This window comes from Curcuma longa, chromosome 17, assembly GCF_044706935.1.
Source record: "Curcuma longa cultivar G26 ecotype Majalengka, Jawa Barat chromosome 17, ITB_CL_G26_1.1, whole genome shotgun sequence".
Lineage (NCBI taxonomy): Eukaryota > Viridiplantae > Streptophyta > Magnoliopsida > Zingiberales > Zingiberaceae > Curcuma > Curcuma longa.
The window spans coordinates 2577976-2603854 of record NC_133877.1 but is presented as its reverse complement, the minus strand read 5'-3'; the positions used below and the strand labels follow the sequence as shown (position 1 = coordinate 2603854).

General features: G+C 39.6%; 5 protein-coding genes across 9 annotated transcripts; 3 read left to right on the top strand and 2 right to left on the bottom strand.

Moving 5' to 3' along the window:
* Nucleotides 1-655: 655 nt before the first annotated feature.
* LOC141811909 (uncharacterized) lies at nucleotides 656-1697 on the bottom strand. Its single transcript, XM_074699988.1, has one exon. It carries the CDS (start codon nucleotides 1589-1591, stop codon nucleotides 935-937), a length of 657 nt encoding a protein of 218 aa, XP_074556089.1. The 5' UTR covers nucleotides 1592-1697; the 3' UTR covers nucleotides 656-934.
* Nucleotides 1698-1929: 232 nt separating this feature from the next.
* Nucleotides 1930-6982, top strand: LOC141811600 (uncharacterized). The gene is made up of 11 exons (XM_074699619.1): nucleotides 1930-2014; nucleotides 2087-2157; nucleotides 2244-2301; nucleotides 3428-3534; nucleotides 3744-3789; nucleotides 5146-5280; nucleotides 5487-5576; nucleotides 5666-5788; nucleotides 5868-5951; nucleotides 6053-6117; nucleotides 6582-6982. Exons 1-11 carry the CDS (start codon nucleotides 1943-1945, stop codon nucleotides 6766-6768), a joined length of 1038 nt encoding a protein of 345 aa, XP_074555720.1. The 5' UTR covers nucleotides 1930-1942; the 3' UTR covers nucleotides 6769-6982.
* A 216-nt stretch (nucleotides 6983-7198) lies between these two features.
* LOC141812014 (uncharacterized) lies at nucleotides 7199-9914 on the bottom strand. Its single transcript, XM_074700104.1, has 4 exons — nucleotides 9661-9914; nucleotides 8171-8267; nucleotides 7465-7524; nucleotides 7199-7279 (listed from the first exon to the last, which is right to left on the bottom strand). Exons 1-4 carry the CDS (start codon nucleotides 9912-9914, stop codon nucleotides 7199-7201), a joined length of 492 nt encoding a protein of 163 aa, XP_074556205.1.
* A 489-nt stretch (nucleotides 9915-10403) lies between these two features.
* LOC141811523 (large ribosomal subunit protein eL36x-like) lies at nucleotides 10404-13029 on the top strand. Of its 4 annotated transcripts, XM_074699549.1 has the most exons (5): nucleotides 10404-10441; nucleotides 10556-10687; nucleotides 11289-11488; nucleotides 12421-12470; nucleotides 12801-13029. In XM_074699549.1, exons 2-4 carry the CDS (start codon nucleotides 10589-10591, stop codon nucleotides 12449-12451), a joined length of 330 nt encoding a protein of 109 aa, XP_074555650.1. In that variant the 5' UTR covers nucleotides 10404-10441; nucleotides 10556-10588; the 3' UTR covers nucleotides 12452-12470; nucleotides 12801-13029. The 4 variants fall into 4 exon arrangements, with proteins under 4 accessions (XP_074555650.1, XP_074555647.1, XP_074555649.1 ...); XM_074699546.1 differs by lacking the exon at nucleotides 12801-13029 and having other exon boundaries at nucleotides 12421-12664; XM_074699548.1 differs by lacking the exon at nucleotides 12801-13029 and having other exon boundaries at nucleotides 10410-10462; nucleotides 12421-12664.
* A 1406-nt stretch (nucleotides 13030-14435) lies between these two features.
* Nucleotides 14436-24095, top strand: LOC141848462 (syntaxin-52-like). 2 transcript variants are annotated; one of them, XM_074736494.1, is made up of 10 exons: nucleotides 14436-14772; nucleotides 16073-16189; nucleotides 16284-16718; nucleotides 16792-17879; nucleotides 22015-22089; nucleotides 22626-22727; nucleotides 22908-23011; nucleotides 23091-23191; nucleotides 23303-23347; nucleotides 23537-24095. In XM_074736494.1, exons 1-10 carry the CDS (start codon nucleotides 14482-14484, stop codon nucleotides 23666-23668), a joined length of 2490 nt encoding a protein of 829 aa, XP_074592595.1. In that variant the 5' UTR covers nucleotides 14436-14481; the 3' UTR covers nucleotides 23669-24095. The 2 variants fall into 2 exon arrangements, with proteins under 2 accessions (XP_074592595.1, XP_074592594.1); XM_074736493.1 differs by lacking the exons at nucleotides 14436-14772; nucleotides 16073-16189; nucleotides 16284-16718; nucleotides 16792-17879 and adding an exon at nucleotides 20345-20466 and having other exon boundaries at nucleotides 21839-22089.
* Nucleotides 24096-25879: the final 1784 nt, after the last annotated feature.

Here is a 25879-nt window from a genome sequence, read left to right as displayed (position 1 = left end):
GGTCTCACATGTGGGCCTTTGTCCAAAGCTTGCCTTCCTCTCTAGGGACAGTGTTTCCGAGCACAGACCCAACTAAATCTATCGACTAGTTGTTGCGTTTTCGCGGTTAAATAGATCCACGGATACACAACTGGTTCAACCGGACCAATTGAACCGGTCCAAAGGTTCTTGCCACCACTTTTCTTGGGCACCTTTATTGGAATTCAGTTCCCACTATCTTCTTTGTAGTGAAGCAAACCTTTGGCTTCTTGAGCTTTAGCATCTAAGAAGAGAGCCACAGATTTGGTGTTTAGGGTGGAACTAGAGGAGGCGAGTGACCGAGTTGCAGATCGACTACTTGATCTTATGTCGATTGCTCATGATCGATCGATATCACGAGATTGAAAGAGTTAAGTTTCATCAGACTATGAATCACTAACTTAAACCTGAACTCTTCTTGTCTGTTTACTTCACTAGTTTGATAGTTTTATACAGCTACAAAAAGCTATTTTTGTAATTTTCTTTCAATTTGAGAAAAATAATATAAGAAATGAGGTCTGTCTCGAGCTGCTCAACCATAAAACTGACAAGTTCTATAACAAATAATAAATTGAGTTTATTTTAACAATAAAATAGAAAAGGGAAACAGATCTTTACAGAAATAATAAGAACGATCTCTGGAATTTACAACTTGAAGAGCAAAGGAAGATCTCTTTTAGAACAATTACATAGACAACAAATGAAGGATCTCTTGTTCATCCACGAGTTCGAAGGCAGCAAACGAAAAAAGAAGCAATCTTTACCCAAAAAGAAAATGCAAATCTCATCTTGGATCACGATCTCAGTGCGCCACCGCCGCCGGGTTTTGGGATCGAGGTAGCTATTGAAGAATTCATAGAGAGGAAACAAAAAAGGAACGAGTTTTACCAAAAAAATCTCATCTTGGATCTCGATCTCAGTGCGCCACCGCCGCCGGATTCTGGAAGGTGATGCTCCGCTGGCTGGGGAGGGCGAGCATGGCGGTGTGGTCCAAGAAGTCGTTGAGCGCGACGACGGCCTCGAGGATTCTCCGGAGGTCGTCTGCGCAGGCGAACCCGGCGGCGCCGAGGCGGCGCACGGCGTAGACGTAGAAGGTGAGGCAGCCCTTCCGGAACTTGAACCGCGACATCTCGCATCCGGCGAGGCCGCGGATGAGTCGCCGGTTGACGTCGCCGAGCGGCAGGACGCGCGGCCACTGCGGGTCCACCGCCGCCCGCATCGCCTCGCTCTCGAACACGAAGATGATCGCCTTGGACTTCTTGGTGCCGAGGCCGAGCGTCAGCGTGCGCCACGCGTGCTGCGCCAGGATGGTGAAGTTGGTCGGCAGGAAGGCGGCCGTCGACGGGAACGGCAGCCCCGGCCACTGCGCCAGGCACGACGGCGGGATGTCCAGCAACCGCAACAGCTCCAGCGGCGCCGCCTGTCGCACCGTGAACGACTTCACCACGAACTGCCCGCCGAACCGGATGCCCTTCACGTCCGCGCTCGGCTTGAAGTGACCGTCCCCACTCTTCGGCTTCTTCTGCTCCTCCCTGTGTTTGTGCTTCTTCTTGATCTCCTCGCCAGCGGCCATGGGAGGGAGGTGGTTAATTTGGTGGCGGACTGGAAAAAGGTAGGTTTTTTAGGTGGCAGAGGAGGAAACTGGAAAGCGGAAGCATCCACATCCACTTTCTCGATGTTTTCTTCTTGACTGTTACTTTTTCAGATCGGAGATGGAAGAAATCTGAGCGAATGAGAAAAAAATGTCCTTTGATCTCTCTCTCTCTCTCTCTCTCTCTGTTTTTACTCTTCTCTTCTCTTCTGTGAGCAGGCCCAATTTCATGATGGGCCTTATTCCTGTTCTTAGTGGGCTTCGGCCCATTTATGCCCCCTAAATCTCGTTACAGTGTTGCTGCCATCAACGACGTCGCGTCGACGGCGGCCGATGGCGATGGGATCGGTCTCCTCTCTCTTCTTCCCAGATCTCCTCTCCGCCTCCCTTCTCATCTTCTCTCTGGTTCGTGTCCTAATCCTCGATTGCCCCCCTCCCTTTTCAATTTCCCCCCTCACGGTGTAGTTGTGATGTCAGGTGTTGGTCTTGGGGCTCGGTCTCGCGGCGCTCTTGCTGGAGCACGTCCGAAGAATCAGTTGCGAGCACTCGTAAGCATCCTCCTCTTCGTCGAACTGTTTTCCGTGTTTGTTGATTTGCAACTGTTCTGTCTGATTTCGGTTTACCTTTGCTCAAGCCTCGAAAGAGCCTCTTCTTCGGACGTGTTCTTCGAAGATCCGAACTCCCTGAAGAAGGTATTATCCTCAGTTTTGGGGGCTATTTTTTTTCTCTCATTTTATGAAAGTTAGATCATTGGAGATGATGATTTTTCAGGACTTTGTGAATGTGTTAGTTCACCTATGGAGATTAAAATGAACCTCTTATTTCCCATATTTTGTTATTCTTCAGCTCTCGTTATTTGTACACAGCAAATTATATCTCTGTTAGCTTTGTTGGTATTTGACCTCGGTAATGTAACATTATGTCTTGGGGTTTAATCTCGTATTCATCACTCATAAGTTGCTTGGGTAATTTGTATTCCTCCCTTTCTCCTCAAAAGGAAATTACAACTAAAAAACAAAATGTTCTATCATGTTCTTGTTAATTAGCAAGTAAAGTTTGGGTTACTGTTCTTGTTGAGCTCATTCGAGAATGGCATATGATTATATCATTCTATGTGATGTATTTTGTGACTTATTTATGAACTTGGTGATCCATTCTTTGGGGCTTAGCTGACCAAGAAATTAAGTGGGGCATTGAATCCACAGTGATAACATAGGGTATCACTACTATGTTTGATTGAATTACAGCAGAGTGGGGCTTCTTAACCTTGATAACTCTTTTGACCTTTTCATTGTCATCAGTCTTATAGAAGTTACTGCCTGAATCATATAAGACAACACCCTTACAGTTGCATTGTTCAAAATTCCAAATTTCTTATATTTACCATGTGAGTAATTTCATTTTAGCTTCATGATATTTGATTGATGCAAAATACTGAAGCATTACTATAGAATGGTAATGCATACATAAATTATGAATATGCCAAAAAATATTTTCGTTAAATTGTACTATCTTACAATCCACACAATGTGATTCTATGAGCACCTCACCATTCCAATGTAAGCTCCTAACAATCTCGGTTGCTGGTTGCCATTTTTCACTACATTGTTTTAATTTTCTTACTATTTTAATGTTGTGTCTGAATTTCTTAAGTCTATGGTGGTACTTTGCTACAAAATGATAATTTAAGGATGACATCGCTTTGTCTATAGGTCATCATTTCTGCTACGTGTGCAGAAATAGCTCACGATTATTATGGTGATTAACTGATACTGACCATTACTTTTCCAGCAACTGAATATTGTTTCCATATATCAGGTTCCTTGCCCCTCCATATTTGATCAAGCTGAGAAATACATATCTCTAATTATTCCTGCTTTTAATGAGGAGCATAGACTTCCTGGTGCATTTGTTGAAACCATTAAGTAAGTGGATAATGTTTCCCTGTAACGACTGTTTTATTATCATGAAACGTACTATTAGTTTGTTTGGATGATGGATGTGCATGTGGGAAATAGAAAACAATATTGCCAGAAACTACCTTTTTGGTTGATCATGTAAATAAAACTTATAAGTCTCTAATGATTAGTATCTTGTCCATCCTTGATAATGTTGCTGTTTAAATTTCTTGTAGCTATCTCCAAAAGCGTGCATCTTCAGACAAGTCCTTTACTTATGAGGTATGTAACAAGAAGCAAAAGTGCTGTGGATAATTATTTGTTTGGAATTGAAGATTCATATGCTCATGTGTGTGTGTGTGTGTATCTAAATGTACCGTGAATTTCTGAAATCAGCACTAATAGACTACTGGTCTTGTAATCTTATCTATTTACATTTTCTAACTGGAGCATTTGGAATTTTTAGAGCCATAGTTGTAGTTGCAACTAAATTTCTAAGCATAATTAGCTTGTTTATATTAGAATGACAAGCAAAAGAGTCATCTAGGATAAAAAGGAGCTTGGATTCATCTAGCACAAAAGAAGCTAACTGTTACTATTCCTATTATTTACTGAAAGTAAAAGGTTGCCTTCTTGACAAAGCCATGAAGTTATGCTTTATATTCAGCAAGATTAGAGTAAAAATTTTCTGGCGTTGTGCAAAGTACTTTATCAAAATTGCTAAAATTCTTTAATTTTCATGGTATGCTATACTTGGCAATCTGCATATGTGAAAGATTCAGAAAATATAATCATATGAAGTAATTGATCGATTTCATAGCGTGCTTATATTTGTTATTTCACCAAGTTTACAAATTACTGCCAGGAATTTGCATTGTTTTGTATAGTTTTCTCAGTAAAATTTAGATAGAGATTTGTTGTGATCTCTTCAAATTTTTTTAATAAAATTTACAACATTTTCTTGCATGAGAGCACTGTTACCCACCCACATCAGTAATTCAATTTAAACTAAAGTGATTCATTGGTATCCATGTTTGCCATATCAAACTTAGAGTTGTGGAATATTTTCAAACAATTTCTTATCTATATGGAAAACAGCTTTGATACGGATATCCATTCCCAAAAAATACAACATCATCAAAAACTTAAACGAGTTGATAAGAGTTTGGAGAGAATAGTAATAACATTAGAACCTTGAATATTGCTATCTCAAGGCATCAAACTCTTAGTTCATGTCAGTGCTTTTAATGCCTCGTGCCAGATACCTGTTAACTTTTATTAAGTGGTTTTGCGTCTCTAGTGTCAAATAAAAAAATAAATAAATAAAGAAGCACACTAGTAACCAGCATATAATTATGGTAAATTTTATTCCATGCTGATTTCTAACTTGGATTTTAGTTTCTTGTTGCTTTCTATTATTTTCCTTTAGTGTAAAGATAAGATGGGAAGGGAAAGGGAGAGGGAAATGATCACAAAATCCTACATGGATCATGGATCAATTCATGTATATTTACATTTTGCTTTCCTCTCCCTCACCTTCTCGCTTCTAGTTATCCATCCAAGTAAACTCAGACTATATTTTCTGGAAAAGGATCATGTTATTCCTCAATATTTATTGCTTCATGTGCTTCTACACAGGTATTAATTGTTGATGATGGGAGTACTGACCGAACATCAAAAGTAGCTTTTAGTTTTGTCCAAAAATATAAGATTGAAAATGTAAGGGTTATACTACTTGGAAAAAACCATGGAAAAGGAGAAGCTATTAGGAAAGTGAGTTATTCCTATCTTTTTTCTATTATTATCTCAATAAAAGTTGATATGTCTAACTAGATTATATGATATTCTTCCTAAAGTGCACTCCATGCCTTCAGTTCATTTTAAGAGATTGATGTCTTCTGATTGCTAATCCATTTGGTCTACCATTTATGAAACTGATTAATTGGTGCTTCGCAATTGCTTGAAGCATTGTTTAACAGGGGATGCTTCATTCACGTGGTGAACTACTCTTAATGCTTGATGCCGATGGAGCAACTAAAATAAATGACCTTGAAAAGCTGGAATCTCAGGTTTGTAAAAGCGCATTGATTTCAGTCCATACAATATTCTTGCCTCTAATCAGCTTTGGAAAACTATGATAATCTAACTTGTAATTCAGATTCGTGCTTTGACTGATAAAGTGAAAGAACTGAACCCTAGCAATCAGAGTTTGAGATTATCTGAAATTGAAGTGGTTGCCTTTGGTTCTCGTGCTCATCTGGAGAAGAAGGCTCTTGCTACAGTTAATTTCCTTTATTTTCCTTAACTTAGTCTGAGCATTATCTTCTTTTATAAACTGACTCTTGCTTTGTTTATTATAGAGGAAGTGGTACAGAAATTTTCTCATGAAGGGTTTCCATCTAGTTGTTCTACTAACTGCTGGTCCTGGAATTCGTGATACACAGGTAGAGTCTTCTTATACCGTCACTACTCATTGCATTCGTGATTCACAACAGCTTACAGCTTAAATTGAGGACATTTTTACAAGACTGCTTGTGGATTACAGTGTGGCTTTAAAATGTTTACAAGAGCTGCTGGTAGGAGACTGTTCACAAATATGAGATTAAAAAGGTACTTTATTCATCAAAGGAAATCTTCTCATTTTGTTAAAAAAAAAGAAAAAACTCACTGGCTGTCTTCTTCTATCATAGGACACATGACCTTATATTCATAAAGTTGTCAGTGTCCGGGAACAGATTATATTCTTCTCTGTTATTAATAATCTAGACCAGCAGTATTTCATTGATGGTTAGCCTAATGTTACGGGTGAATTATAATGGATACAGAAATTTGTTAATCTCTTGATCTAGCTCAGACCTTAGCTGGGGAAGTTGGCTAGAGAAGGCAGAGATAGGAGGAACTCGACAGGATTGGGATATTAGTTAGGCTTGGTTTGGCTAAATAGAGTTTTAGCACAGACTCTGTGGATGAAAGAGATTTTTATTCTTCAAAAGGGGGCAAAAAAAAAACCAGTGTTGTTTTTTGAATACTAAATCCTTTGACAGAAGCATTAACATTTGCCATTTATTTTTCAGGTGGTGCTTCGATGTAGAGCTTGTCTACCTCTGCAAACACATCGGCATTCCAATGATTGAGGTCTCTGTTAACTGGTCTGAAATCCCCGGATCAAAAGTGCATTTGACGAGCATTCTTCACATGCTTTTCGAGCTCATGTTAATTCGACTTGGTTATAGCCTGGGCATCTGGAAAATCTACACGTGAAGTTTATGTCGTTGGTGGAGCATATCCATCGTGTTCAGCTCACATGAATGCCTTGCTTTAATTTAAGAATTGCAGCACATGGACTTCTAGACTACAATTTTTATTCTTCCATTTTGCTATTTCCACCTGTATTTTTGATGGCTAGCAACGTTACAACTCAAACATTATGCCATTTACACCTGCAAACAAGATTCACTAGAGCAAGCTTGGATCAGGTTAAAACGCACAAAGGCAGAACAAAATGATCCACTAGAGCAAGCTTGGATCAGGTTAAAACGCACAAAGACAAAACAAAAAGATCCATTAGAGCACCATTCTCTGCCTGCTTAAGTTAACCTACCGAATCACCTGCCAATCTATACGCAAATTTAGGGGTATTACAATTTGCAGCCGACAAAATAGAGTGCACGGATCATGTAGTCACTCTCAATCAAGTGATCTTCTCGACAATGTCCGTGATTACATCTTCCATGTTGAGCTTCTTCATTGGTGTAAAGGGCCGCATCATATCCTGCAAAGAAACATATTAGGGTTAGAAATCTATGAACAAATTGATAGATGATCCATAAATTGTTCGATTGGATGAATTGAATCAATATGAGATGGAGTGAGAGTTGCTCGAGATTTCTTCGGTTCAATGTAGAAGCATTTTAGAGCTATAGATGGGATATATGCAGCAGTGATGTATAAGAATACCAGTAAAGATACAAAAGTTTGACCGCCTTCCTCGCGTATCTCAAAGCATCCACGCCGTGGCTGTGAATATTGAATCAAGAAGCAAATTAGCTACAACAGAACGGATTTTATGGGGTGAAGAACACATGACTAACCATTCAGAGCAATGTAGTTCTTAACAGTGAAAAGTTACAAAATAGACGAGACTAAACATCATACTAAACGAGGGAATAACATTAAAAACTGGAAGCAAGAGAGCATATTGTGAATATACAAGATGGTAATCCAGTGCCATTTTAATTAGCCAACGTAGTGACGCTTCAAGTGAGATTCTAACTCAAGCACTACAGCATTATTGAATATCAAACTTTGAGCATGTTCAAATTAATTCACATTCGAAAGCATAAAGACAATACAACGTAATTGTTGAATAACCAATGATTTGAATCCTTCCTTTTAAGGTTACACTCGTTTTTAAAAGGAGCATCCTTTTCCACTGAATTGGTATTAATATGGTAATGGAACCAGGTCTGTACAAGCCTGTGGGACATAGAGTGTTGAATATCATATCTGCTATCACAAGGGAGAAGGATTATAGTACTCTTACTCTCATAGTCTCACAGGGCATAGTTAAGAAAGAACATAGCCTTTACCCGACACAATGAAATCAATATTGTTTTCAACACAAACCATTAGATACGAAAAGCTCTGAAGCAGAGAAACTTACTTTGTCAGGGTTGATTGATACAACAATTCCAGGAACAGCATTTTCCAGTCCTTCCTTCACTTGTATGGCCCTCGTCTTGAAAGAATTGCATTGCTTGCTGGAGCGAGTGATGAAAAAGTAGACATTACAAAAAGGTATTAATGAAGTTGAAATCATCCTGCTAATGTCACTATAAGTGTGTCCCTTGATTGGTCTTTTGTACTATCCAAGTTCTATTAATGAGCTATATATATATATATATAGAGAGGGTTCATTTTAATCAATTTAGACTACAAATCCCAAATTACTCTATTTGGTAAATGCTGAATACTTACTTTGTAAATGAACTATATGCACAATCCATACATATGAGTGCTTGTTTGTGTGCATATATAACGAGTATTTGTTTCATGTTTTTGCGTTGCATGATTGAACAATATTGTCTTTGATGTGTTCATAAATGTACTTCGTTGTATGTATGTTAAACCTTTTTATCAGTATATATTTTCTAATACCAACCAACAGCTTGTACTCACAAATATGCACATATGCTGCGTATGCATTATGCAATGGGTTGCCCACATACACTTTTGAAAACCTTGTATCATAACACAAATAAACTTTCATAGTAAATGAAAATAATAGCACACAAAAAAGGAAACGTATAAAAACCTAAGACTAGCTAAGTAAGAGGAAAGTGCATTGTTGAGAAATCAAGAAATATAAAGTACATTGTTTGAGAATTATAAATTTAAAATTGCTCAATTGCATCCATTTAGATAGTTCATTTTAATATAGATGTCTTCAATTCTCATGGATTGGGATTACAATTATTTCCTTGTAAAATAGTAAAATTCTTCATATTCAATCTTGTCTGTTAACTCCAAACCTTCATCACAATGCCCTATCTTTCTGCTACATTTTGTACATGCTTTTCCTAACAATCCAATAGGGGTTTCAATGAATCATGCATGAGCCCACCCTTGCTATAGTCGAGGCCAAAATGACCTAGTTGATTTCAACAAACCATGTGCAAGTCATGCCCTAGTCAACACAAGCAAAGGTATGTTCCTGACCTAGACCTTGCCCAACCAATGGGTGAGAGCTTGGATTCTAACCTAGCTCGTGCCAAGCCAGGCTCAAGGCAACCTAACCCATCTATCACATTCGACCATACAATCCCATTCACTGAAGCCCCTTTCTCCTTCATTCCTCTCCAACCAACAGTTGTTTTCCTGAATCCTTAGTTTTTTCATCATTCAAATAAAAAATCTTTGTTTTTTTCGGTGTTTTGAAACAAAGCATGTATAACTCCCATTTGACTTTTCTTCAGTTTTTAGGTTTTCCTAGAAGTACACAAAAACCCTAATTGTTAGTTCGATGTTCTCGTTCTTTTACTTTCCCTTTCTCGAAGAAAATCCAGGTTCAAACAACAGAAAGAAATCACCATTTCCGATTTTTTCCCCTTACCGGAAATCATCTTCTATGCAATGGTAAGAAGAATCACTCACCAGGCCTCGACGATGATGGTCTTCCAGGAAACAGCGGCGGCTTCATCCTCTTCAGCATCGGAAACCTCAATCGCCGTCACGTCCTTGACCTTTCTCTTGCCAGCTCTCGCCCTCTTCGCCTCCCCGTTGGACGATTGCTTGGACTTCTTCGCGGGAGGAGGATCCGCCCGCTTCCCGGCGGTGGCGCTCCTCGTCTTCCGCGGCGACAGACCCGACGTCGGAGCCGCGGCTCTCGTGTTCCTCTTCGGCGCCATCGCTTCTCGCTCCTCGGCCTCCTCTGTCTCTCTCCCTCTCTCTCTCTCCCCCATTTGCCATGCCTTTTACTGGTCGCTTCGGCTCCCCTGCCACAGAGCCACTGGCGTTGTTCACGAAGCGTGTGAAATAAGTCAAATTTCCCGCCATTTTACATATAAATATCGAATTTTATGATATTTAATCATGAAAAGATAAAAAATAGGATGAACATTTTTAATATTTTTAATCATGAAACTTTTAATAATGATGAAAAAAATGAAATTAAAGAGTACCTTTTTATTTTAAACTTATATTTTATTTATTTATTTTATTATTCAGATAACAGATGCCGACCCCGAGATGCAATCAGGGACGTCCATCATGCTATCCAACATTTCTGATTCAGGTCAATCTCGTAATTAAGTTCTCGTGTGGGCCTGTTCCCGTCCTTTCACCTGAAAACACTGCTATTTAAGAGTTATTCTCAGTTCCTGGCCGCCGCTAGGGTTACGGTCTTCGTCGGCCGTCGGGGCTTCTGATCACCGAGGCGAGAGCTGATCGCATCATTGCAATTCTCTATTCCTCGTCTCGTAATCTCTCGCTAAGGTGCTTGTTAGCCATCGATTGTTGATCTTTGTTTTTTTTTTATTGTGACTGATAGGAACCCGAGAGTGTCGTGGATCTGGTTCTAGTGATGGCCCCTCAGCCGAAGACGGGGCTCTTTGTAGGGCTCAACAAGGGGCACATCGTGACCAAAAGGGAGTTGCCTCCTCGGCCTTCGAGCAGAAAAGGGGTATGAATCTCTTGATGCTATTCTACATTCTTTTTTTTTTGTTGTTGTTTCGTGACGGGAGTGGGATGAAGTGGTATTCTCAACGCTTCTTATTCAGCTATAAACTCGTGTCAGAGAATTTGTTTGCGTTTATCTATTTCCAAACTTCTTGCCACTGTAACAACGCTATCAAATGAGTAGTTATACTTGATAATTCTTTATCTCTAAAACAGTTTATGCTTATTTGTTACTGAATGTAGCCTTTTGTTGTTATTGACCATTTCTCTGCACATTTATCATAGTAAGCAGCTTTTTTTCTTTTAATCTTTGTAGATGCTATTTTTGATGTGGTGTCCTTGCTTTCCATTCGTATTATGAAAGACGATGAGTGCTTAATTCTAGCTACTGTCATTGTGTGCCTGTGTTTCTTGTGTGAGTTTCTATCTTTTATGATACTTGTGTTTTACAATGTAGTTTCGCTATTTGTTCCACTTAAAAGCCAATTACAATTTCATATGTGTGAAATTTTGATCATGCAAATTCGTAAGCAAGCAATTTTTTTTTTTGTATAAGCTTGAAGTTGGATACTTTAGGTTTTGACTATTTAACAAATATATCTCAGAAAACAAGCAAGAGGGTGCATTTTGTTCGGAGCTTGATCAGGGAAGTTGCTGGCTTTGCTCCATATGAGAAGAGGATCACTGAGCTTTTGAAAGTAGGTAAGGACAAGCGAGCACTTAAAGTTGCAAAAAGAAAGCTGGGAACACACAAAAGGGCCAAAAAGAAGCGAGAGGAGATGGCTAATGTTCTCCGAAAGATGAGGTTTGTGATATGTTGCTTTTAATTACTTTTCTCTTTAATGGTATGAGTTAACTATTTGCTTGGTAAATCTAAATGCATTATCTCCATCAATGTCTAACAAATTCCTCAAATTGTTTTTTTAAAGTTTTAGTATTCCATTCTACTCGCATTGAAAATGAGTCTTGACCATCATTGTTTTACACACTTAATTATCTGTTTTACCTAAAAAAAATTTCTTATCTCATTATTTGTTATGGTGCTGTTGATTCCCTGTGGTGGAATTATCATTTCTTAAATTTGTGACGGAACATTTAATCTTGGCTAGCTAAACACTGCCAGTGCTAAACATCAATAAACTCACATTAAGTGGTGGGCTTGTCTTGTACGAATCACAGTGTGTTTGATACTGCCTATTGAGGTTGAATGATTCTCTAGCACCATGGCACCGCATATTGTATCAATACTACACAAAATAATTGCTGTAGAATCAATCCTCATAAAGTATATGCTCAATATGTTGTCTCAAACCCTTCGAGCACCCACTAAGAAAATAACAGGAGAAATTTAATGTGATTTGATAGAAGTCTACCCAAAGCACAATTGCTGTATCAATCCTTTCTGGTTGTATTTCAAACTGATGGAGAAAATAACACAAAATCTCACCTCTACTGTTACTCTCTTCTCTTCCTCTGTGAATAAAAATCCATCCTCTAAGAGCACTTTTGTCTTTCACAGGTTTAATATAAAAAAATATTTTACAATATACATTCGATAGTAGATTTGATTGTTTTTCAGCACTTTTTTAACTTGTAAACTAATGAGTATTCTTTAGAGGTGCTGCTTATTTTCTTTTGTTTATACGTGCTAACATTGTGTATCTAGAATTTCAAATGAAAATGCTATATAATACGCCCTCAATGTTCAATTTCTAACACCATGTTTCCTTATTTTAGGTCTGCTGGAGTGAGCGATAAGAAGAAATGAGACTCTGCAGGACTCGTAGGTTGAATTTCAATCTTAAAACGTCGATGTCTATTTTAGTAGGAGTTTGCAAGAGTATTTTTTTGACCCATAATAGATTTTATTTCCAGCCAATTGAGCTGTTTTCCCCTATGGCAACTGTTATTTTCCCTTGTGGTTCGAGAATTGATCTTGTATTTTATCGGTATATCATAGTTGGATTCAAACTATTTCATGCTTGCTTCTCCTTATCAATTAATAAGTTAAATAATCTTTCGAGTATATCTTGTCTATCTCGATTTGGACTTGCATTTTGAAATCTTTCAAGTATAATACATTTCAGTTGATACTGTCTAATATGATCTTATTATAGGACATATGAGAAGACTACATACTATAGGAGAGTATGGATACTTGAGCATCAATAGATAGACACATGTTTGATAACTGACTGGCTTTGTCACGATAGGCAAGGAGTCTTATTATGTTTGATGATGTTTAATAGTGATCATTTGAATGTGGAGTGACATATGTTTGACGACTTTGTCACTCATTATAGGACAGGCAAGGAGTTCTATTATGTTTGATGGTAAGCATTTGAATGTGGAGTTAATGCTTACGATAACATATGATATCATATGAATATCACATTTTGGATATCTATTTAGATTTCATACATGATATGAGCATAGATTTTTTATTATTATATATTTTATATATTTTGATAATATATGTATTTATCTTTCATAGAATATTATCCAATAAGACTAGAAGGTGCCTCGAGGGCTATAGTAGTGACTTGGGGGAAATTTAGAACACTGTACTTCAATCTCTAGTCGTAACATGCTTAACTATTTAATTTGGAGGAAAAAATTATATTGAAGAATCATTTGAGCCGTCAAACGAATCAATTCATAGTGGAATAGATCAATTTATTGGAAATCTATCATATGTGAGATGGGTTGATCTATCTATTTGGTGAGTTAAAAAATTTCTAATTCAATTCAATTTAAGATTGGTTGTAGGTTAGACGGATCAACTTATATGCTTATCAAAAATTAGAAAAATTTTTAAATTTTGATTGTAGTTTTAGTTTAAATGGATCAAGTTTAAGATTTTAAATTTTAAAAATGATAAATTTCAGTTAGTCTCATTGACTATCTCTAAGGTGATCGGTCCGGTCCCACGGAAGTTTCTCACTGATCACGAGGGTAAATCGGGAAGTGCACACAACGGTCAGTTCAGATGCTTAACATCCTTTGATTGCGCTCCCTATTTGGAGGATAATATTTATAAATACGTCGTAATTGGGGATCAAATCGCAGGTGCCTGAGTTACAACTTAGATGTCCTATAGCAGCACCATTGTACCGGGGACTAAGATTTTAAATTTAGATTGTAGTTTAGATGGATTAAATCAATTAATTCATTGAATTTTTTTAAATTTTAAATTAAAAAAAATTAAAAATTTTCAATCTGCGGATTAATTCACAAGGGTCACAGCTTAATCCATGTCAATTACGAGTCTAGATGGATCGATCCATTTGAATTTATTTTAAAATGAGTTGATAAAATTTTAATTTAATCGATTTAAATTATTTTATAGGATAGATCAAATTTAATGGTTCTAATTTAAATTGATGATGCTAATTTCACCTGATTTTCCACCTATTAAATTTTGCTTATTTATTTAGAGGAAAGTGAAAGGGCTAAAAAGGGGATGAGGAGCCTACCGACACTAAAAAAAAAATTGCAATAATAAAAAAGTAAAAAATAATAAATATCTTTTCCTAAATTTATAGCAATAATTAAGACTCCGCGGAACACGATCGTTGACTGCTCGTCATCTCTCTAAAAGTCTTGCATATTTTAATTTTACATCTGAACGGTCTCAGATTTGAACTGCGACCCCTTCAATTTTTATTATTTGTTTTTCCACACCCTGCAAGGCGTCAATAAACTATTCGTCGCTTCTCCAGTGGTCCTTCCAAAACCCCGGCTTGGTGGCCTACAGGGCGAAAGCGAGCGGCTCGACGACCGCGTCCTTGACCGGCGATGGAGGTGCAGGATACCGAGAGGGCGTCGGAGGGGGAGGCAGTCGTGCGGCGATTGGCGGTGGCGGTGGAGGAGATCGCCGCCATCTCCGACTTCCGGAACGCTTACAGGAAGCCGCTGTGCAGCCTGGCGCGGCGGATCAGGCTCCTGGAGCCCATGTTCCACGAGCTCGCCGACGGGAGAGATCCGATCCCGGAGTCGGCGGCGAGGGCCCTGGCGGAGCTCGAGAAGTCGCTCGCGGCCGCCAAGGATCTTCTCTGGCACGGAAGCGTGGGTAGCAAGATCTTCGTGGTATGTTAATATTGAAGTTATTGCTTTGATCTTATTAATTTCTGTTTGTCTACTTCTTCTGCGGGGTGCAGGGTATCAGTGGGATTTCCTCACTTACCGTTTTCCCTCTTTTCGTGTATTCGTTTTGATTTGGTAGATCAACGATAGGTTTTATTTTTCTACATGCGAATTTACTGTTCAACCTTACAAATGGTTCGTCAGACTAGTTCATCCAAGATTATTTTGTTCGATTTAATGCCAATTTCCACCGTTAGCGCTTTGCCAATTGCTTGATTGATCATATCCTTTGCGTATATGTTTGAGGAAATCTAGAGGAAGTCCAATCCACCACTGTGTATATAGATATAGCACATAGTTACAATAGATACAGGATTGCTGGAAGAGATTTCCACCATGTAAGAACACCACAATGGAAATTATAAATGAATTCTCTTGCTCAACAAGTGTTTTGATTTTAATCAAATTCTGGTATAAAGGTGGCATGTTCTCCTTCCTCTTCTACTTCCAAGTTCTCCACACTTGATTCGCACTTAAGCCAATGCGAAGGCCTTATTGTAAATCCATTTTAGCATCTTGAGTTGGATGCTCACTGAGATTCTAACAAGGTAAATCTCATGTCTGTGTTGTTCATCGGTGGGTTTGATTTGAACACAATCTGTTGTGGTCGACCTTGCTTCATCTTCTCTGATTACTCTAAGAATAGAAAGAGTTAAGATCGACCATTCAAGTGTTAAAATGTTCTGATGTCAATAATTTATCTATTCAACTTTACAAACTATTTACTTCTTCAACAAGATTGACTTAATGACTGATCACCTCTAGCTCTTGTATGTTATAAGCTCAACTTACATTTGCAAATAAGAAGGTTTGAGGACCAGCATCTTGCATTTTGAAAGAAACTTGCTTCCTGCTTTGCTACTTACTTTTCTTAGGCTTCAAGCTTTCAACATAATTGCTGCTATGTTTTCTGGCTATAACTTGTTAGGCTCAAGTAGTACGTGTGTGATGACAGTTCCAAGAGGTTGGCAAATGACCTCTAGATGTGCCGTTTATGATATCACATTCTAGATCTAAGTTATCGAGTATGTACTTACTGCAAGAGTTAATGTTATTAGGTTTGGCTTTCCTGGAAATTTGTGAAGGAAAATAAGAACTGGATATCTGTTTTTGTGTGTTTCCCTTCTCAATTTGAGATTTGTCACTATATATTGCCTTACAAAAGGATTGTCCCCACAACTCAGAAGTTCTTTCAATATCTCTCCTTTGTTTGTTGCTTGAACATTGTTTTCTTGCATTTTAGGTCCTGGAAAGGGATAACATGATGAAAAGATTTGAGGACATAACTACTCAGCTCGATCAAGCTCTTAATGGGATTCCTTTTGTTGAACTTGAGATATCAGAAGAAGTAATAGAACAGGTACAGATATCTTGAAAACAATTAGATCCTAAGCAATACAATTAGATCCCAAACAATTGAAAATACTATCCCTAATGCCACTGCTTTTGCATAGGTTGAGCTTATCCATGCGCAGTTTAAAAAAGCCAAAGAACGTGATGAAATGCCCGATGTTGAACTTTACTCTGATCTCTTATCTTTGTACAATAAGAACAATGACACTAATCTAGACCCATCTACCTTAAGCCGATTGGCTGAGAACTTGCAGCTAGTTACAATATCTGATCTTAAACAAGAATCATTAGCTTTGCATGAGATGGTCTTTGCAAGTGGAGGTGGAGACCCTGGCGAGAACATCGAAAAGATGTCAATGCTGTTGAAGAAGATAAAGGATTTTGTGCAGACACAGAACCCTGAAATGGGCACCGAGCCAGATGTGAAGCCTTTTCTTCAAGATAGAAAGCCTAAAGTCCCTATTCTTCCTGATGAATTCCGTTGTCCGATATCTTTGGAAATGATGAAAGATCCAGTCATTGTTGCTACTGGGCAGGTATGTAACCACTACTCGTTCTGGTATTGCGATACAAATTTGGGGCTTACATCGAAAAATGGCTTAACTGCAGACTTATGAGCGTGCATACATCGAAAAATGGCTGGCCTCCGGACATGATACATGCCCAAAGACTCAACAGAAACTATCAACTACATTTCTAACCAGGAATTATGTCCTCCGAAGCCTCATAGAACAATGGTGTGAAGCAAATGGTGTGGATCCTCCCAAATGCCCAATTCAATCCAATAATCCCACACTCGAACGCTCATATGTAGTTGCACTCCTTCACAAGTTATCATCCAGAAATATCGACGACCAACAATCAGCTGTTGGAGAGCTTCGTCTCTTAGCTAAGCGTGATGCTGAGAACCGAATTTGCATAGCCAAGGCCGGTGCTATTCCTCTCCTTGTGAATCTGCTATTGTCCACCGATCCACGCACCCAGGAACATGCTGTCACTGCTCTGCTGAATCTGTCCATCCATGACGATAACAAAACAAGCATAATCTCTTCGGGTGCTATACCGCGCATCGTCCTGGTCCTGAGAAATGGTAGCATGGAAGCTAGGGAGAATGCTGCAGCCACACTCTTCAGCCTATCAGTTGTCGATGAATATAAGGTGACAATTGGGGCATCAGGCGCGATCCCAGCATTGATCTCGCTTCTGAGCGAAGGCACACGCAGAGGCAAGAAGGATGCTGCTACTGCATTGTTTAACCTGTGCATATACCAAGGGAACAAGGGGAAGGCAGTGAGGGCCGGCGTGGTTCCATTAGTCATGGGGATCTTGAAGGATACCTCTGAATCCATGAAGGACGAAGCCTTAGCAATATTAACCTTGCTGTCGAGCCACCCGGAAGGGAAGTCAGCAATAACAGATGCACAAGCTGTTCCTCTGCTGGTAGAGATGGTAGAATGTGGTTCGCCCAGGAACAGAGAGAATGCAGCAGCTGGTTTGCTCAACCTGTGCGACGACGGAGAGCAGCAGTTCAGTACCCTCGTGGCAGCGCAATTGTGCGGCGCCATGGGTCCGCTGCAAGAGCTGGCGATCAATGGCACGGAGAGGGGGAAGAGGAAAGCTGTGCAGTTGATACAGCGCATGAGTCTGTTCTTGGCGCAACAGCACGAGGCAGAAACTCAAGCAGAGGCTTCAGGAGGGTCTCCGGACGACTTCCCTGCTCATGAACAAAGAGAGTGTGCAAGTCCAACTCAGGATGCAGACCACGGTGAGCATGTTGGGTTACTAGCTGCATATCATGCCGTCGATCATCCTTAATACCTAGCCTTAAGGTTCGTACCGAAGCGTGCCGTTTTATTCCCTGCTAATAATTATGATAAATTTGTTCATAAACATTAGCATACTTTTTATGACAGTGAAAATAAGATGCGGAGGTAAAACTCATATCAAACCCATCAGATGTTTATTAGAATCTAGAAAATAGAGAGTTTTGATATGGAAACCAGAAGAACTCGCACGTCCAAATCACTGCAACCATGTTTTAATCAACTTCCTCCATGATACATTTTGGCGATGATGGGGTTGCAGACGCCCTCCAGCTCCTTCATCTTAGCTCGAACTTCATCTGCCATCCGATGGCCTTCTCGGACTGCGTCCTCGATCTTCTTCTTGTCCGCCGGCGGGAGTTTGGCGGCGATCTTCTCGTCCTTGATGGTGTTCCTCATGTTGTATGCGTAGTTCTCCAGGGTGTTCTTGACCTCCACCTCCTTCTTGTGCTCCTCGTCCTCGGCCTTATACTTCTCCGCCTCGTGCACCATCTTCTTGATCTCTTCTTTGCTCAGCCTGCCCTTGTCGTTGGTAATGGTGATCTTGTTCTTCTGCCCGGTGGTTTTGTCCTCGGCCGAGACGTGAGGGACGCCTCTTGGAGCCGGAGGAATGCCGGGGAGCTCAAATTTGCCGAGGAGGTTGTTGTCCTTGGTTCGAGCCTGTCCATCTTTGCGTCCCTAAGGCACTTCTCCACCGGCTCTATACATTTCCTGAAGAGGTCCATATTGAGCTCCTCGAATCGAGCTCGTGTAATGGTGGAGTAGAAATCGATGCCCTCGAACAGAGAGTCTATCTCGATGGTTGTCGGGCGGTGCCGCTGATGTCCTTGTGTTTCCTCTTGAACTCCCGCACGAAGTGACCATCCTGTTGTCATTGTGTTGCCGGCGGTCGCCTTCACTCGAAGATGCCTTCTTCAATGGTGAGATGACATCAAAGGATCCGCCTCCTAAATAAAAGATCAGCACATTCTTCTCGAGCTGCTCCCGTTCTTATCGAGGCCGCAGGCGATGGCCGCAGCCGTGGGCTCGTTAATGATTTGCAACACGTTGAGGCTGGCAATAACTCCGGCGTCCTTGGTAGCCTGCCGCTGCGATTCGTTTAAATAGGAGATAGGCTTCCGCAATCGCCTTCATCTTGGTGAGCAGCATGGAGGAGATCTCCTCAGCGGCAAACTGCTTCTCCTCGCCCTTGTACTGGACGACGATCATGGACTTTCGCCGGGGCCGGCGATCAGTTTGAATGGTCATAGCTTGATATCACTTTGAACAGAGGGATCGCTGTAACGCCTCCCAATCAAACGTTTAGCATCTGAGGATACAAAATTTGAATCAGAATGTTGAGTTTTCGATCACTTACAAGCCAAAACAGATCGATAATACAAAATTTGAGTGAGGTATAGTTAACGGAAGTTAATAGTACACCTGCGATTTCAAATCCAAGGGCCACAGAATAAAATTTTGTACCAAACTAAACACATTGAATAGAACCGCAATTCTGAAGACGGAGAGATCAGAAGTGTATCGAACAACCGCAATATGGAGAACAAAATGCATCCGATTCTAATAACTCCTTGAACAACTACATTCATCGAAATGGAGAGCGAGAAATTCGCAGGAACAAGATTGAGGGGAATCTTCCACTTACCCAAAACCGTGTGGGTAGGGTTCATGGCGACCTGGTTCTTGGCGGCATCGCCGATGAGCCGCTCGGTGTCCGTGAACGCGACGTAGGAAGGAGTGGTGCGATTGCCCAGGTCGTTGGCGATAATCTCCACCCGGTCGTGCTGCCACACTCCTACGCACGAGTAGGTGGTTCCCAGATCGATCCCGATCGCCGGATCCTCGCCCTTTCCTCCAGCCATTGCTTTGGAACCAAAGTACGACAGAGATTGTGGGAAACTGTAGATCTGCTACTTTCTTCTCACGAATTCGATCGATGGCACAAAACGCTGCCAGATGAGGAAGAAGAAGACCGAGAAGAACAGAGGGGACTTATATATGGGCATTTGGTGGGAATTCTGGAACGTTCCAATGGTCATTCTTGGCCGTTGGATTTGTACTCGTTGGATATTGAGCGGCGATGGCTGCTTCTACTGGCCGTTCCCTGCTGCTTCCAGAACTATCGAACCATTTCGGGCTCTAAATGGGCTTGGACTGTTCCCTGACCCAGCCCAACCAGTGGCCCTCAATCAAAATAAATAAAAATAAATATGATTTTTTTGCCAAAAATTATATTCTGAATCTATTCTCATAATCACTTGCGCTAATGGAAAAAATATACAAATATTACTTAATATTATTGTTTGTTAATAAAAATAATTATTGAATTTTATAATTGTCTAGCTTTTCCGCGAATCGCCTTTACTCGACGGCAGAGCTCCGCTCCGCCTTCACTGGACGGCGGAGCTTCGCCTTTCGGCCGATCGCCCTCCTTCTCACCTTCGAGCGAGCTTGACGTCAGGTAAGCTTGTTACCTCCTTCGCAATCCTGTCTAGTTTAACCGCCAGGATGTTGGATCCGGCAACGCAGTCGTTCACTTGCGTTTTGGGTCAACTTGGTGGTGATCTGTTCAATTTTGATTTGTTCGCGTTGGATTTAAATGGATCGTTGACCATTTTCGTGACGCGGCATCTTGGTTATGGTCTAGATGGGATTTTGGTCGATTTAGGCGATATCTGAGTAGGATATGGTCGTTTCGTTAGGGTTAGGATTTAGGTAGGGGAGATAGCTGGGTGATAGAGGAAGGGTATGCTGATAGCTCAATGTTCGAGGATCTGGGAAATTAGGGAGTGATAAGGAAAGAAAAAAAAGGCGTTTTTTATCTTCTCCTCTCGAGCAAAAAGGTCTGAGAAATTTTTTTGCCACGCTTTTCTTCTCATCGAGGAATGTTCTTGGGAAATTGTTGCAATACGTTGATCCCTTGTTGAAATTGGCATATTTTTTATTCTTGGAAAACGAATTTTTTTCTTAAAATCTGTAGCATCGGATTTGTTTCAATTGAGATCAAGGTTTATTATAGTTGGAATTGTTAATTGGTAGTGTTTTGCCTCTGTTCTTCCTCTTCTATCTTAAACTCGCTGTCAGTGACAGGGGCACATCATAAGAATAGCCAGTTACAGTTTGAATGATTCCGACTGGAAACAATCAGTTTCAACCATATGATTGAGATCATTGAAATGTCTCGGATCTATGGAATTGTGAAGGAATGTATGAAATATAATGAACAGTATGAAAGAGTTAAGATGGAATAATTTTGGTTCAATCAGATAAATATATCCAAAATTGAATATGTAAAACTAAATTTCTTTGTAACATAAAAAGAATTGACAAAATAGTTAAGATAAATGGACATAAACAAGAGTCTTAAATATTTTGACTTGGTATAAGGTGTTAAAGAGGGGAGAGATAGGAACATTTGTTGTTTAAATTGTACTCGAGAAATTCCACATTTATCTCACTGCCATTATTGAAATGTAAGGCAATGGCTTGGTAGAAGTTTGAATGATTATTTGATTAACAGTCTGTGCCAATTGATCTTGGTCTATTTCTCTTCTGGTTCTTGCTACTGCATATCTACTTACTGTTTTTAGTTGCTTACAAGTTGGGATTCTAATAACAATGATAATGCTAAATATCATCAATCTATCTCTATGTAATATTTCTGTGCTTCGTTTCTTAAATTTGCTATGTTGACCTGGAAGTAACATTTTTCCAATAGAGCAAGGTCATGATTGCATTCTGTTCTCAGGAGCCATCTTGACAATTTCTTCTATACAATTTCATGCTATATACTTCCACGAACTTAGACTAATAATTGAATATACTCTCTACAGTGGAGATTATCTGAGTGGATCCTGTCACTAACTATGGCAACTTCTTTGGATCAATGGATGAGGGAGTTCAATGAAGCATCAAGGCTTTCTGATGAAATTAATGCTCTGATTTCTGAAAGGGGCTCTTTGCCTCCGTCAGGTCCTGAAACCCAGCGTCATTTAACTGCAATGAGGAGGAAGATAACAATTCTTCGGACCAGACTGGAGAACTTGGAGTCCCTTCTTTCAAAGCTTCCTAGTACACAGCCAATGTAAGAGCTTCGTTCTTTACTTGGAGCTTTTGTATTTTTCACCTAGGATGCAATTCATCTTTAGTATTACATTTAGATCGAGTCTCCAATCGGGATTCTGGAATCAAATTATATTGGATTTGATAATTCGCGACTGATGATGAAGGTTTTGCAATAAAATTAAAGTAAAATAGAGTTGACTTGGCATTGTTATGTTGAGGAAAAGGCATTAGTAGAGTTTTTTTTTTGTTCGTGAATGACTTATATGTGTGTGTGTATATATATCTGCTTATTTATACCTGTTTTTACGTTTATGCCGGCGTCATTTCTTACAAGTCCAACTCGTTTCCCTTGTCTACACTTTAATTTGCAGGATATTATACCATCTTTAGATTGTATAAGGTTGCATCTTTTCCTTGTATATTGACAGAGCATTGTAATAAAGTCCTGTAAAGAAAGTTGCTTGGTTTTATTGGATGTAGGCTTAGCATCATCCATTCATTCCTTTTCGTAACATGGTCTGTTTTTCACACATCTTATCTGCCTTCTTAATGCAGAAAAGATAAAGACTTGCATAAGCGTCAAGAGATGTTATCAAATCTGAAAGCTAAAGCAAATCAACTGGCGTCCATGTTAAACATGTCCAACTTTGGAAACAGGTTTGCTTAACACAGTGCTAAAAAATATATCAACCTTTAAATTTTTACCATAATAAAGTCTCTGTTTCATGTCAAAGTTTATGGATCACATTTAGATAGTTCGTATACATGACATGGTACTACTGTTATCATGATTATAGTCAATTACTCAACATTGAACTAAACATTTATTGAACATAGAGAGGACTTGCTTGGAGATGGTAAAAAGCCAGTTGATGTGGCGTCGACAATTGCTGGGCTTGATAATCAGGGTATTGTTGGTTTACAGAGACAGATTATGAGAGGTATGACTCAAGTTTTGTCTTCAAGTCTTCTATTAATTCTTAATTGAGGACATTATTATCTATTTATCTGATATTACAGAGCAAGATGAGGGCCTTGAAAAATTGGAGGAGACCGTGTTAAGCACAAAACATATCGCATTAGCAGTTAACGAGGAATTGGGTTTACACACAAGATTAATTGTATGTAACATCGTGACCGGGCAATAGGATTCTTTTTTATGCAAAATTATTTAGCAACTTTCAAGCTTTTAAGGCAGCCAATGCTAAATGAATGTTTATGGAATGATGCAGGATGATCTGGACGAGCAAGTCGGTGTAACAGACTCACGTCTACAGGTAAATACAGCCTTTCATTCTTTTAGATTATCATCTGATGGTCCTATTTAGAAGTTTGCATAGGCCACTGATATTTGCATGACAAAGTTAAATGTTTTAGAACTTAAATCATTTCTCCACTTTCTTTCGCGATGTATTCAACATGGAACACATGTGAATAGATGTTATTTGACTATTTGCATCGTGCAGAGAGTTCAAAAGAGACTGGCAATCCTCAACAAACGCACAAAGGGTGGTTGTTCATGCATGTGTCTGCTGTTATCTGTCGTCGCCATTGTAGTGCTGATTGCTGTGGTTTGGGCTCTCATCAAGTACTTGTAGTTGTTCAAGTGTGTGTTTCTGCTAGTGTTTGCCTCTGAGGCTGTGATTGTTCTCGCGTGTTTTACTTATTGAGCTTGCATTCGGTACTCGACAAAAATGAGGATAATGCTGGGTGCTTTTCGCGCTTGCAATCTTCAAGTGGGTTTGGTTTCTGCCAGTGTTTGCCTCCAAGGCTGCAATTGTTTGTGTGCTTTACTTGTTTGAGTTGCACTCAGTACTGGAGAATTGTAAGGCTAATGTTGGGTGTCTTTCGCTTGTATTCATGTAAAAAATGGCTTATAACTCGGGTAAACCACTTTCAAATTCGAGCTATATTTGCGATGTGTGCTTCAATGGATGATAATGAAATCTAGTTTCTGAGGTTGAAAATTGTAATGCTGAATCTTCTCCTAGCTGTTGTAATAAATGATTGAGCTATTTGTATATATGTTATGGTCTTACATCGTCTAATTGAGATATTTATTAATCGTCTCTTCATATTATCTTAAATGTCTCTTGAAGTTTTCTTTCGTAATTTTGATTGCCAAAATTACAACCCATATTTGAGGCTTACTTACCAAGCTCATCTTGCTCCACTACAATCCTCGAAACACAACGATAGACATGAACAAATCTGAAGAAACAATTATCGAAATGCAAACCAGAACGACACGAACCACAGAAGATAGAACAACAAAATACCTCATTAAGTCTATAAATTCCTTCTTCATCATAAACAAGTAAGCCATCAATCTGAAACAACAATAGCCAAGTGTTCGATTTGCCTGGTGCCAAAGATCATAAGTTGCCCTACATGGCCGGAATTTTAGCTGGTTACTTCACCAGCAACACTCCGGCCACCATCGCCGCCACCGGAATCTCTCCATAGCAATTGAGAGAGAGAGAGAGAGAGAGAGAGAGACCTTGAAGGGTGATCAGTAAGTGAGGTTTAAGGAATGAATTGAGGACCTTGTAAAGTGGTGAGGAAGAGGGGATCTTCCAAAGCATATACCTCGAGCACATCCACATTTTCAATGGTGTTTTTTTTTGGTGATGTCTTCTTGTGCCACTCAAAGGCAATATCGAGCAATCTACCTGTTTTTTTCTTTCCTTTTTCCATTGCAAAACAGTAGTTTATTTGTCATCTGTAACAACATTTCTGTTCAGTGATTGGCTAAGCTTAGTAGACAATGGAAAAGGCTAGGATCTACTCCCAACACAGTATGCCTTTCTTCAGTGTGGCTGAATCAGAAATTGGACACACGTTTATTTTATATGCAAGGCTCAAACAAAGCTCCTCCTAATGGTCCGAACGGATCCTTTACTAGTTCAGCCGTCACATCTCTTTATGTATTTCTAACGTGAGACTTTGATTATATCCTAACATACCAAATGGATCAAACTGATGGCCTTCTAATATAATTAGTGTGCTTGTATGCATCAATTACATTTGATATTTGTTTGTTTTTACCAAAGTAGTCAACATAAAGATGTTAAAGCTAGAATTTGAGTTCCAGACCAACTTTAGACAAGATTGATAATCATGATGCAAGAATATAAATTTGCGGAAAGGTAACTAGTTCACAAAGATAAGAACCTAACCAGAAGGAATTATACAAGAACAAGTTCCATTTAATGTTCTAACCACGTGGCGGCGCATCCTAGTATCGCCCATGAGCATGCACATTTCCATTCAGGATAAGATCGTCATCCAGATGAACTGACAGAACGGAACGGCATCTGACTTCACTTCTCTCGAGGCTCCATTCCATCGCATTAACTGTAACGGTAACGGTAACGGTTTTCTCCCTCGTCCTCTTTGTTTGTTTCTTCTTCCCTTTGCCTGGTACGTTCCATACCCTGCGGCAACCGAATTGGACAGGCCAGAGCTAGCTATTGGTAGGAAGGCTGGAGGCCCACCTAGACACGTAGCACGTACCTTATCCGCATGCAATATATATAGTATAGTCTTATAGATAAAGGGGTGCCTACCTCTGCATCGGACGCCGTGTTTCTGATATATATGCGGACACCTCAGCTGCTAAATGCTTTATATATTTTATTTTTTATTTTGAAAATATTCTTTATTCAGTGCTTTAATGGTATTTTGTATTTGTTTTTCCACATTAATTGTTCATGCGACATTTTAGATGATATGATAATTTCAAAGGAAATAATGTAGGGGTGACTTCTCATTCAAATTTTTTTTTAGTCCAAGTGTTTTTAACTCAA